Genomic DNA, 12,774 nt, shown 5'->3' on the forward strand with positions numbered 1-12,774 from the left:
GAAGCGTGCTAAGGCACTTGCGGCTCCAGACTGATCAGCAGTGTTGGATTTACGCTAAATCTCTTTCCAGGTTCGGATGGGCCCGACAGGATGGGATGAACTTGAATATTTAAATCGTTTGTTAGCTGTACATAAGTAGGCCAGGGCTTAAAGGCAGCCACGCACATACCCCGGGATTGTTTTGCATCGTACAAAATGTCGAGAGCCAGTCCTTCTTTCTCGGCGGCGATGAAAGCGTGGGAGCACGGGAATTCCAAATCTTGCCAGTTGTCACCGGTGCATTCCACAGCTGGAAGCTCTACAAGTCTCCATGGGTGAATATATTCTGGTCCTTTTGGCCTTTCTGCATAATCGCACATTGTACTCCCCCTGCATGCATGGGGTTACCTTGCACTGCCCGCCATGATTATCGATTCCTGACGCTTAGTAGCCATAAGTGGAACAATGCCTGATTGTAACGGGGTTACTCGCACAGGTGGCTACAAGCCACTTGTGATTTTTAACAGATAAAATATATGTTAAAAGTTTTAGATACTTCCTCACCTTGGTGTAAGTTACATCAATGGGCTACATAGAAGTGGCCACCACAATGAGTGGTCCATACCTACCCAAAGATCCTATTGGTAGAAAGCAGCATCTTTCTACCAATCAGAACCGTGCATATTGGTGGGGCTCTGAAAGTCAGCAGCTGTCAACCGCTTTCACAGGTGACAAAACAGTTTTAGCAGATTGAGGAGGATGGTCAATTTAGAAACAATACAGTTCTCATTTTACCTTAAACAAATTACTTAGGTGTCTTTATTAGGATTAAATTATACTTGAGGACTGAAGTATATTGTATTCTAATTAAATCTAAACTATCGCTTCCTCATACACGTAGCGCAACGTGTAAGCATAAGTAGTGAGCGAAACTAGGCCCATTACACTGATCCTGGCGTTTTTGTAAGCCAAGTCGCTGCTGTTAGTCTCTTGTCAGAGACAAGTTCGCCTAACTTCCTGAAGTACAACGTAAACGCATCGAGAGGTTTTGCGCTTCGGCAGTCATTTTCAATCCAGTTGTTGGCTTCCTCAGATAGTTTAGAGGTCGTTTCGTCGTACGTGGGTAGTTTGTAGTGTTCTTGATATTTATGTTAACCCAGTGTTTCTTGTCGATATCTCGGAGATATTTCACGCAAACTTTGTCCGAGACACGGAGATATTATATTTCACGCAAACTTTGTCCGAGACAGCTCTTACTCAAACACGTTGTAGTTGCTCTCGCAATCACTTCGCGCCGTGTCGTTAATGAGGCCACGCTCTCCCCCCAGTGAGGGATACCCTTTCCATCCGTTTCTTTTATATCAGATTGTATCCGAAACCTACATCTTGGAGTTTCATAACTCCTGTGATAAGCAGAAGTGTTCTAACCCCTCTGTCTCTGTTAGACGGGGCGAAGTACATCAATTAAATTGGATAGTGTAAGTGGACTTCAACAAGAACCTCGTCGAGGGCCTGTTCGTCGTGGAGGACAATTACTACGTGAAAAGGCGGTTGGCGACGGAGCTGGGCGTACCTCTAGTGGGCTGCGCCAGCCACCTCCCCAATCTCGATGTGCAGGCTATGGCGAGTGAGAACGCACAGGACGTCGAGGAGCTGATTATTAAGCTGAGACTCTGAAACTGTATACGTAACTTTGGCACGCCCTTTCATGTCTTGTCAAATCCCCTCAGTGTTTTTGTACTCAGCCATTTTCTGACCAATCATATTGTTGCGATCGTGTGAACAACTTCAACAGCCGCCTGAGTCCTATCCTGAGGTCATTGGCGACAGGATCGACGACTTGAGCAAGGCTGAGAAGATCACGCTAGCTCCGTTCGCTGTGTTGACGCAAACGGTGGCGATCAGTGTCGATCAATGCGGGAATGGCGACTGTCGCCACGTCGCGCGCTCCCGAGTCGTTCGGCGAGCAGATTAAAAAGCAGAAGACCAGTCAATTTTGGACGAGGCACGTGCTGCTGGGATCGATTTCCCCAGTGTCTAATGTGGTAGAGTGTCTTTTTAGAGTCACGGAGACGACGCTGGGTACGCAGCACCAGTCGCTGTACCCCTCCAAGTTGGAGATGATTTCGTTTCTCCGTGCGAACAAGACATACTGGGATGCGGCTGTCGCTAATGCCTGCTTCTAGGGTACATGTGAACTAATGGTGCCGTAATGGATGCCCATCGCTTGGTATTGCAATTAGTTTCTGTGGGCTGTGGATGCTGCAGTGCATGCTTTACTTTGTTAGTTTGCTCAATGATAAATGCAATACTCAGAAGCCCTGTGTGCACGACAACGACAGTAACAGTGACTACGGTAGCTTTGTACTGCTACGCTACATGTATACTTCCCTTTTCGCGAAATTTTTAATTTGGCAACATGTAAGCTTCGAATTTGACTTTTCTCATTTCAACTTGTTTTATGTACATCACTCTAATTAACGTGCACCACACCTCTAGCACCTCGTCAACATGGGTTCACAAGGCAAGACCATGTCGACGAAGGAGTATCGCTGGGAGGTGGACGAGGTGTCGGGGCCGCTGCTGCGCCAGCTGCTGGCCGCCGAGGACTACTCCTCCTGGGAGACGCGCGCGTTCCTGCGCCCGATCTTCCGCTGGATGAAGCTCGGGCTGCACAAGGACGGGAGCCGCGAGGACGCGGCCATCGAGCGCGCCTTCGCCTTCGTGGAGTGGCTGGTGCTGCTGGCCACGCGGGGCGACGACGCGCGCGGCATCCCCAGGCTGCCAATGCTGCAGCCCAGCTACGCGCTCAACACGATCGTCACGGCCAGCCAGCGAGCTGGCAGCGTGCGCGAGGCTCAGCGCGCCTTCGACCTGCTGGAGGTGCACGGCTACCAGCCGGACGTGTTCACGTACACGGCGCTGATCGACGTCATTGCACGCAACGGCGACTTGCCGGCTGCTATTAAAGTAATTGCCATTAATTATGGGGGTATTAATTTATGTGTGGGGGGCTAATGGGGCGTGGTGTGGATTAGAAATACGAGGAGATGCGGATGTCGACGTCCAAGCCGAACGTGGTGACGTACACGACGTTGGTCCGTGCGGTGGGGCTGAGCGACAGAGTGGGGGCGGAGCAGTGCTTGGTGTTTCTCGACCATGCCAGGGAAGATGGAGGGTTCGATGAGGCGCTGCTTCTGGAGGCGTTGGAGTCGTGCGCGAGGAGGAAGGATCGTGCGGTGGCAACCCGTGTACTAAACGATATTGCAGCACATGCACCCAAGCTTCGCGTGGACGATCGGTTCTTTTACACAGTGGGCCAGGTTGCCAAGTTGCTGGACTATGACGGCTTAGAACCAGTGCTAGCTGAGTGGGTTGAGAGCGGCGTGCTGGGCCAAGAGGAGAGAGTCAGAGTTGAAAAGTTGCAGGCAGAAGAGGGGAAGTCTACTGCAGAGGGTGAGCACAAGGCTTTCAATGGCTAGATTGGTGTTGGCAGTTAGACGACAGTATCTCTCATAGCTTGTGTGGAACAGGCTCGAAAACACTCGGCTGTCTGGGACACCAAACTTCTCAATCTGTCCGAAAGGCGGTTGTTCATCATGACATTAACCGGCTGATCTCACGTATTCAGAACGGTTCGCTGGTGACTGTGTAAGTGCATGCGTCCGTCAAAGACCGAGCTCGATGGTGTACTCTTATTGACGCTTCTCTTTTGGGTACTACAGAAACGACTTTGAGACACTCATTCACCAGTGCCGGAAGCGAAAGTGGAAGGAGGACGTGTCCGTTATTATTGATGCTATGCGTGACCTCGCGACTAAGGGATGGCAGCCTTCGAGTCGTGGTGACGATAGCGAAGGTGAAGCCATCCCTCCTCAGCCGCAGCTTCAGCTCACGTCAAAGACGTACGTTTCCATTGTCGATGCGTACATGTGCTGCGGCGATGAACCTCTCGCATGGCAAATAGTCCAAGACATTGATACTTTGCCAGGTATCAGTCGAGAGCTGCCGTTGTACCGTAAGTTTGTCCGCGGGGCATATTTGCTCACGAACTGCGATCATATCGCCGAGCTAATCACCCTGGCGCATGAAGACAAGGTCGTGTTCACGCAGCGAATGGGTGTAGAGATAGCACGCATGTTTGGATATCGCCATAAGGAAGGATTCAAACTCCTGGTGCATGAAGTGCCACTTGGAGAGACTGGTGTACATGCGAAACAACAAGGATTTCTTGAAGAATTGGTGAAGTCTTGTGCCTACAAAAACAACTCGGTCGGGGCAGAAGAGACGTTGCAGGCTATGCTGAAGCATGGCTTTTGTCGCTCTGCTGCAACCGAAACGGCGCTGTTCATGTGCTGTATTCAGCATGATACGGTTTTTGAGGCCCAAGCGATGTTGCAACACTTTCAAAAATCCTCTTTGATGATGCCAGTGCCAGTGTACGACTCATTGCTGCGTGAATTCTACTTCAAATACACACGCCGTGGAAACACATTCGATGAATCGTCACGTAAAGTTGCAATGAAAACGCTTTATGCTCGACGCGCAATCTTTGAGCAAGTGTTTAAGGACCACGAGGCATTGGAAGCTGAAGGGAGTATCGCTGCGATTACTGGAGAAGACCAAGACTCCGCGAGTTTTAGATACTGGTGCTCAAGAGCGAGTTTATTATGCTCTCCGTTGATGTTTTCGCAGCATGCGATGCAGGTTTTGACTACGAGTCGAGATAAGGACTCCAAGAACGCCGCTGAGCAATCCATTCGCGACGCGCTCATGATTACCCCGGATCCGTGCCTCTTCTTACTGCAATCGGTCATCTCACTGCGCTTCCTGGACCTGACGTTTAGAACTTTGGGCAAATTGGCGAAGCAGCTGCTTGTGGTGGTGACAGATGAGCTCCCAATGGAAGAACGCCATGCACTGTATTGCGTGAGCCAACTGCCGCTGCTGTCAGTTCACATTGTGAAGGAGCTGGATGACGTCGTGTACTTGCATCGGTCGCACCGATCGGAGCTGCTGACATTCTGCCTTGATGCTCTTGAGACTGATAGCATTGACAAAACCATGGGTTTCTTGATGCGTCGCCCGGAGTTGTACGATGCTGAAACCGCGGCATACCTTGGACCAAAGTTTGCCGAGATGTTCGTGTACGGCGGGGTGAGCAACGTGCTCATGTTTTCAAGTCGGACTTGGAGGACTCGCTGGAAATGCGCCGGCAATTTGTGCGCGAGGTTATTGAGCTAGAAAATGCTGCTGCCGAGGAAGATGAGGACGAAGACGACTCATTCAGTTTCAGGAACACTTACAAGGCAATCAGGAGTTTAAGCTGGAGCACGAGGCTGAGTTCATGCCGTACATGATGCAGGCTCGTGCAGCTATGCCGAAGCCCGTGTACGCAGACGCTTCAGCCACCCCCGCCGATGATACCGCGTATTTGAAGATCCCTTTGGCTCAAGAACGCATTGTAGTGGTTGACAGCGACGAGGCATTGTCAATGGCAACGGATCTATTGATGCGCGACAGTGTGACTCGATTGGGCCTTGACGCCGAGTGGCGACCCGATAGCCGAGCAGCGGTGCAGTCGAAATGCTCCATCCTGCAGGTCGCTTGCAACGACTACGTGTTCATTTTCGACTTCGTGGAGATGGCGCTGGGCGACTTGGAGGAGCTTTTCGAGCACTTGTTCGCCTCGGAGAGGATAGCAAAGATCGGGTTCGCCATCGACGGCGACATCAAGCGACTGCGCTGGTCGTTCCCGGAGGTGAAGTGCTTCGACACGTTCGTCAACGTGCTGGACTTCTCATTCGAAACGCTGGAGCCGACGACGCACCTGTCGGATGGATCGATCGTCGCGACCCGCAGTACTAGCGACGACGCTGCGTCGGAGAGGCTGCAGCGCCGCAAGCGCAGACAGAAGGGACTCAGCACCTATATCAAGCAGGCGCTCGGGTTCCCGCTGTCGAAGCTGCAGCAGAAGAGCGACTGGGAGCGTCGGCCGCTGACGCCGCAGCAAGTCGCGTACGCTGCGTTGGACGCGTACTGCCTGCTGATGTTGCAAGACGCTGTCGCCGGTAAGTAAGGTAGAAACTGCAGCCGCGCGTAGACCACGCGCCGCCAGCACCACCAGAATGCCTCAACGATCATGGTGGTCGCTGTTCGCGCAGATCTGTAGATAATTTGGGTCTGAAAATGCACGCACTCGCACAAGTTCCTCGTGGCAAGACAGCAGTGCTCAATGCTCTCAATGACTAGCATCCACCGCTTGAAGCTGACGTCAGCGCTTACGTCAGCGTACCGTACCAAAGTTGTGGTACCGGCCGTGTTTTTACCAATCACGAGGCTTCTCGGTGACACCTCGGCGGCGACTGTTCGACTCGATACCGGTATACTGCCGGGTCCCTTTGTATCCTGATATCGCGTTGGCCGAGCTTCTCGCTGGTCATCTTGACGGCGACGCACCTGGTCGAGCCACACGCAGACTGCCCCGCGACCGCGCAGACCTCGCTCCCCTTCCAACGATGTCGACGCCCGCCACGCCCGCGCAGGTCCTGCAGGACGTGCGCTTCGAGCAGCGTCTCGCCGAGGTGGAGGCGCGGCTGCCGGCCACGCTGGCGCTGGCGAAGGAGGGCTCGCTGGCGCGACGCAACCAGGCGCGGCGCAAGCTCTACCACGACAGCGAGCTGCTGCGCGTGGAGCTGGAGGAGCGCATGAACGCGCTGGGCATCGAGGCCCAGTGGCTCACGGCGCCAGAGATGCAGGCGGCCAACGCCAAGCTGGACGCCGTGCGCCGGCAGCTCAAGCTGGACGTGCTGCCGGCCAGCGCGTCGCCGCTGGAGAAGCTCTACATGGTGGCGCGCATGCTCACGATGGCGCTGGTGCTCGTGGGCTGGCTGAGCTGCGTGCCGCTGCTGATCCCGCTCAAGTGGCTCAACCCGTTGCTCACGCGCCTGGGCGTCAAGAAGAACTACCTGCCCATGGACATGGTGTCCTGGGGCACGGCCGCCATGGTGTGCGTCACGGCCTGCACGGACATGAAGGTGGAGGGGGTGGAGAACCTGCTCAACCTCAAGGACTCGGTGGTTTGCATGTTCAGGTGGGTGCAGAGAGAGAGAGAGAGAGAGAGAGAGAGGTGTTGTGGAGGGCTGACGGCTGACTTGGTGGTGCTGCTCTTGTTGCTGTGCTGCAGTCACTCGTCCAACCTGGACGGGTTCATCGTGAACGGGTCGTCGCCGGTCGCCTTCAAGTTCGCAGCCAAGAAGAGCATCTTCCTGGTGCCGTTCCTGGGCTGGTCGGCGCGCTGGGGCTTTGACTTTGTGGCGATCGATCGATCACACCGGTGCGTTGACTACAGTTGTTTTTCTTTTCTCCTTCTTCTTTTTGCCAGGTCTAATTGATTCTGCGGTGACAGATCGTCGGCGCTGAAGAGCCTCAAGGAGCTGGCGGTGTCGGTGAACGAGCACGGCAACTCGGTCTGCATCTCGCCTGAAGGCACGCGCTCCAAGGACGGACTGGTAGGTGGCGAAGCAAATCTTCCACTGCTCTTACTAGAATAGAGTTTTTGATGGCGAGGTCGTTGCGCACGTTACAGCTGCAAGAGTTCAAGAAGGGACCCTTCTACCTGCGTGAGGACACCAAGAAGAACGTCGTTCCCTCCATCGTGTTCGGCGCCTACGAGTTGTGGCCTCCTGGACGTCTGTTCAGCATCCCCGGACACGTACGTTGAGCTTCTTTATCCAAGCTGTGCAGCTGTTGCTTTCTCGTTCACCGCTAATTATTGCTTGGAAATGGGCTTTCGTCTTGCAGACGCTAGTGCGATACCTGCCCGAGTACAAGACGGACCCGAACCTGAACCGCAACCAGAACCGGTTGGCCCTGCGCCGCATCTACCTGAAGGCCTTCACGGAGGACGTCCCGGACTACATCGGCACCCGCGTGAGCACCAACTTCATCGTGAAGAACATTTTCTACCACTACCTCGCCTGGGCCATCACATACAAGGTCACGTCGTGGGCGTTCGCCGCGATTAGCTTCGTCTGCTACGCGCTGAACATCACGTACAGCACGTTCATGCTGTTCTCGCTGGTCATGATGGTTGCGGGCGAAGCCCTCATGTTCTTCACCTGCTAAGCCAGCCCGGGACGATGCCAAGCGCTGTCACCTCGACGACCCCCGACAAGACGCAAAGCCCACTGCTACCGTCGTGCATCATCCACCACCGACTAGCAGCACCAGCACCAGCATCAGCATCAGCATCAGCATCAACACCGCCCGTCCAAGCAAGACATCGACCATAGCTGGCATCCTGAAGCAGGCCTCGTCTACCGTAGCTGCTCGCGTCGTCCCACCAATGCACACACCTCTGAATACATTTGGTAGTTAGGCAGTTAGAAGCTCTCCGTTCCTCGCTCCTCTCCTCCTACTTGGCAGCAGCAGTGGCTGTGGCTGTAGCTGTAGCTGTAGCAGTGGCAACTGCCGGCTGCGGCTTCTTAAGTCTCTTGTTCCTGGCCTCCACCAGTTTCCGCCCGCGCTCCTCCAGCGTCGCGTGCAGCGGCTCCGCGGGCGAGAACACGGACGAGTAGGACGCCAGGCGGTGGCGGTCCACCTTGAGCTGCTCCTCGGCCGACAGCGTGGGCGTCGACGGCCCCGCGGGCTTCCCGGCGCGCTCCGCCGCCGCCTCCTGCCGCTCGCGCTTGCGCTTGCGAACGCCGGCGTTGCGGAAGCGCACGGGCGCCGTGCGCGGCTCGCCCCAGCCGGTCAGCACGTTGCCCTCCAGCAGCGTGTCGCGCAGGAACTTGTCCTCGAACTCGAACAGCTTGCGGCCCTGCTCCTCCCAGTCGCGCTCCTCGCTCTGCGCCTTGGCCTGCAGCGCCCGCAGCTGTGCATCCAGGTCCTTGATCGACGGCATGGCCAGCCCCAAGAAATATTGAAAACGAACAATATATAAAATTATTGGAAAACGATTTGCTGAAAGAATTATCGAAATTGGAGAACTGAAGTTGAAGTTGCTGGATGGCTAGTAAAATCACTGGATAGTGCGTTTAGAAAACGGGACACACCCGAGCACTGCGTAGATCCAGCAAACGCAAAAACTTGAGTCGTGAAAGCGTTATGAGCCCCGAATCCACCGAGACTACTCCCCCCACGCCAACTCTTGAGAGACTTGTACAATTTACTGAGCACCATACGGACATTTCCTTCATTGACTCCTTTTTCCGCATACGGCAGCGTCAAAGATTCCAGCATCAAAGAATGCGTTACATGTCGACTATCAAAAGGCATTTCAACAAGTTCGAGCATCTTCAGTTCTGGCAAACACACGAAACACGCGACCAATCAATGTGAACGTCCACTACCACTCCTTGTAGACTGGGTCGTAGAATGAATGAAATGGTGAGAATGATTGAAGTCGGTGACAGATCCCGTACAGATGTGCAATTCTCTCAAATTGTTTCCTTTCTCTTCCAGTTTTGGAGTACATGTTATTCAGTTATTGATCCGAGGCAGTCTTGAACACGATGGTAAGTGCCGATTGTTGATACTGCCGCGTAACCTCCTGTAAAGACGCTGCCCACGTCCTCGCAACCGACTCCAACTCTTTCAGTACCGAAGCGGTGGTTGTGCGTTTAGCTGGCGCACGGTCTTCAGCGTACCCGGTACTCCAGAACCCAGGATATTCCGCACGATTGGCTGAGGCAGCGACAGGAAGACCTCCATGCGTCTTGGCAACGTCGCGAACATGGATTTATGGGGAGAGAGAGTAAGGGACGAGGGTTCAATACAGCAAAAAATCATATTTTTCTTGCAGTGAGTATCTGCAGTTATGGTGCCACACAGATAACTCTCCAGACCCGCAGCATACCAGTGTATCTAAATAATGAGAAACGAGTTAACTTCCATGATATTTTTTCGGTTGGTTAAAAGCCGTCCTTTCGTGTTGGGCTCCAGTTTCCGTTTCGCAGCTATGGGCACGTCGTCTTCCAAGTCGTCGCCATTGGCGCCGACATTCGAGCGCATGGCAACATGTAAGCGATGCGAATATTGGCAGTGTTGTATATGAGTCTTGTTGCTGATGCTGCTTGCAGGGGACCTAAAGTCTTCGCGACGATTGCTGCAGGACTACAAGGACAAGGATTTGGATTTCGGTCTGGACGCCCAGGGTCTCGCCGATCTGCTCGGAGGTGACAAGGATTGGGCTGAAAGCATCATCGACGCCTTCAGCAGTCCCACTGGCATGTACGTTGCTTCCACTAATACAATAACCTGTTCTCGAACTAATTCTGATAATGTTTCTAGAATCAATGCGCTTGCTTTCATTTGTGGGGCGTGTCTAGTTTGCTCTGGGCCGGCGCTAGAGAAGGCCGGAAGTAGGACAAAGTGCTGCTCTTATTTGCAGATGTTGTGTAGGTTAATTAACGACAATTCGATTCTGCCATGTTTTGCAGTGATCTTCGATGCACTGGATTTTGACGGCACGGAGCAGATCTCCATGGACGAAATGGTAAGCAGCCTGTTATTCGCCACTAGCATGATTTTATGATGTAACCATGTCGATGGCTGCAGACCATTTCGTTCTTGTGCAGCACGCGTGGATTTTGTGTGATAGCTGGTGTGGGCTCGGTCCCCTCCGACGAAGAGCTGGAGACGGTGACGCTGCAGGCTTACCGCGACTTAAACAAAGGATCGACCCAAAGTATCACCAAAGCCGAGTTTATGAAATGGATCATCGAATTCGCTAGCGGAACTGGAGCGCCTCCTACACGAGAGGTGACACTTCAAAATGCACTCGAGCAATTTCGAGTAGTTCCGCCGTCCGAGAAAGTAGAGGGAAAAGAGGAGAATAACGCTACCTTACTTCAGGACGGCAGTGAACTGGGCGGTGAATACCAAGACGAGTCTGATCAAAATGATGAACAACATTTTGAGGATCCCCTACAGCAAGAAATTGATATGCCGGATGAAAATGCTGGTGAGTTTGCTGTCGATCAAGAACACAATGCCATTGAGCATCCAGCTGAATTTACAGAGCCAGTTGCACCCGAACACGTTGCTACAGAGACGGACGGACAACGGAGTGACGGTGATGTGCTTGCCGACGGACACAATGAATTCAACCCTGTGGAAGCCGAAACGACAGATTGTGCGTCGATAGACGATTGTGGTCAAGCAGATGAGCAAATGGATGGTCAAGTGGACGATGCCGAGGAGAACACAGAGGCAGAACAACTATCTAATGACAACTACGAGCCCGGAATCGAGACTGACCAACACCCAGAGGCTACAGCAGATGACGCTGAAAGTGACTATCCTACTTTCGTGGCTGATGGAGATGAATTGCCGCAGGGGTCGAAACACTTTACAAACGAGGAACAAGACCAGAATGCATCACGTCAAGAACAAAACAGTGACTTGGATACAGCAACATTTGGCGCAGGAGCTATACAACAGGATAACGACAACAACCTCGAAACGCAGGATACTGAACCTGTTTCTGCGTCAGAACAACCGGCGGCAGGAGAATCAACGAGTGCTGATGACGTTGACAACGACGACCTGCTGTATGAGCAGGATGAATTTGCGCAAGAAACACCGCGTTCGGAGCGAGAAGCGGAACCTGAAGAAGGAGCTACTTGTGATGACAATTTGGTGCACGAAAGCCCGATAGAAGACCCAGAGCAAAACATTCCACCCGCAGATGTCCCAATTGAAGCTACAACGGAGGAGCTTGAACCAGCTACCACTGATGGCGAAGCTGAGGTAACGGTAGCTCAGGGGTTTGCCGATCCTGGTATCGAGGTAGATGAAAACCCAGAGCCTATCGTGACGCCAGACTCGGAGCCTGCAGAATCCACACATACTGCTGAAAATACTGAAACTGGAGATGAAGGTAAGGGTGGCAATAATGCCGAATTTCGTTTTTGCTGAGTAACAAATCGCTCGCTGTGATAGGAGTCACTGAAGCCCCAGTCGATGCTGCTGTCGATCCAGCGGAAGAACCAGCTACGGATCTCAACGCATTCGATACGTACGACTACGAACAACCACAATTTGATGGGAGTAGCGGTCTTCCACCTCCTGAACCACAGGAGCTGATAGACGACGCTGCCGCAGTTGATGTTGTTCCTGAAGCAGATGATGCTCCCAAAGACTCCCCGGCTGAGTAAGAGATACGCGTAATAGGTAGCCATATCATCGATCGACTTCAAAATTAGCTTTATTGACTGTCTACGACGGATAGTGAATCCAGCAATGCCTATCACAAACAACGAATTCGGTGTGAGATACGTATTTGGGTCAAGACGCGGCATGTCTTCTTTAAACATGGCGCAGAACAGCTTCGATTGACGAACCAATACGCGTCTTGGTCGCGTCGGGAGAAAATATTGAGCCTTGTCCATAGCTTGAGCTCGGATACCATTCTTTTTAGAGAAACTATTGGAATGCCACCCATACTTTAGCAATTTGTGAGTGAGAGACCCAAATCACATTTTGATGGATGGCGACACTCATGCTCAACGACGATGGACGCGAAGTGATAATACTCGGAGTTTTGCAGACTGATAAACTTGGCTTGTGTGTTGTGATTTCCACAAAATTATATCACCCTAGCAGGCTAGTTGCACGAGATCACGCAGCTTCGCTTCTTGCACCAGCTCTAAGTCGCCACTAGAACTCGGACGGCTACATCAACCACCTTTCAGCGCAGAACGCGCTTCGGTTGCATCTCAGGATAAAAAGATGGGCACAACTAGGAAGGAGCTTCTCCTCCCGAAGCACAAGAGCTGATAGACGATGCTG

The 12,774-nt window shown here is 52.9% G+C and overlaps 4 protein-coding genes across 4 annotated transcripts; 3 read left to right on the plus strand and 1 right to left on the minus strand.

The window, feature by feature from the left end:
* Nucleotides 1-2,490: 2,490 nt before the first annotated feature.
* Nucleotides 2,491-6,058, plus strand: IUM83_13367 (putative exonuclease mut-7; the record flags this gene model as incomplete). The annotated part of the gene is made up of 7 exons (XM_067938040.1): nucleotides 2,491-2,949; nucleotides 3,018-3,435; nucleotides 3,513-3,630; nucleotides 3,705-3,884; nucleotides 3,978-4,155; nucleotides 4,675-5,136; nucleotides 5,270-6,058. The coding sequence occupies 7 exons, from the start codon at nucleotides 2,491-2,493 to the stop codon at nucleotides 6,056-6,058; spliced, it is 2,604 nt and encodes an 867-aa protein (XP_067788327.1).
* A 439-nt stretch (nucleotides 6,059-6,497) lies between these two features.
* On the plus strand, nucleotides 6,498-8,106 carry IUM83_13368 (1-acyl-sn-glycerol-3-phosphate acyltransferase; the record flags this gene model as incomplete). The annotated part of the gene is made up of 5 exons (XM_067938041.1): nucleotides 6,498-7,072; nucleotides 7,166-7,315; nucleotides 7,388-7,490; nucleotides 7,568-7,693; nucleotides 7,783-8,106. 5 exons carry the CDS (start codon nucleotides 6,498-6,500, stop codon nucleotides 8,104-8,106), a joined length of 1,278 nt encoding a protein of 425 aa, XP_067788323.1.
* A 289-nt stretch (nucleotides 8,107-8,395) lies between these two features.
* On the minus strand, nucleotides 8,396-8,884 carry IUM83_13369 (Histone H4 acetyltransferase, NuA4 complex, Eaf6; the record flags this gene model as incomplete). The annotated part of the gene is made up of 1 exon (XM_067938042.1): nucleotides 8,396-8,884. One exon carries the CDS (start codon nucleotides 8,882-8,884, stop codon nucleotides 8,396-8,398), a length of 489 nt encoding a protein of 162 aa, XP_067788322.1.
* A 1,056-nt stretch (nucleotides 8,885-9,940) lies between these two features.
* IUM83_13370 (uncharacterized protein) lies at nucleotides 9,941-12,140 on the plus strand (the record flags this gene model as incomplete). The annotated part of the gene is made up of 8 exons (XM_067938043.1): nucleotides 9,941-10,001; nucleotides 10,062-10,212; nucleotides 10,273-10,343; nucleotides 10,422-10,477; nucleotides 10,540-10,743; nucleotides 10,837-10,945; nucleotides 11,033-11,863; nucleotides 11,926-12,140. 8 exons carry the CDS (start codon nucleotides 9,941-9,943, stop codon nucleotides 12,138-12,140), a joined length of 1,698 nt encoding a protein of 565 aa, XP_067788227.1.
* Nucleotides 12,141-12,774: the final 634 nt, after the last annotated feature.

This window comes from Phytophthora cinnamomi (assembly GCF_018691715.1).
Source record: "Phytophthora cinnamomi strain GKB4 chromosome Unknown Contig54, whole genome shotgun sequence".
NCBI classification, from domain to species: domain Eukaryota; phylum Oomycota; class Peronosporomycetes; order Peronosporales; family Peronosporaceae; genus Phytophthora; species Phytophthora cinnamomi.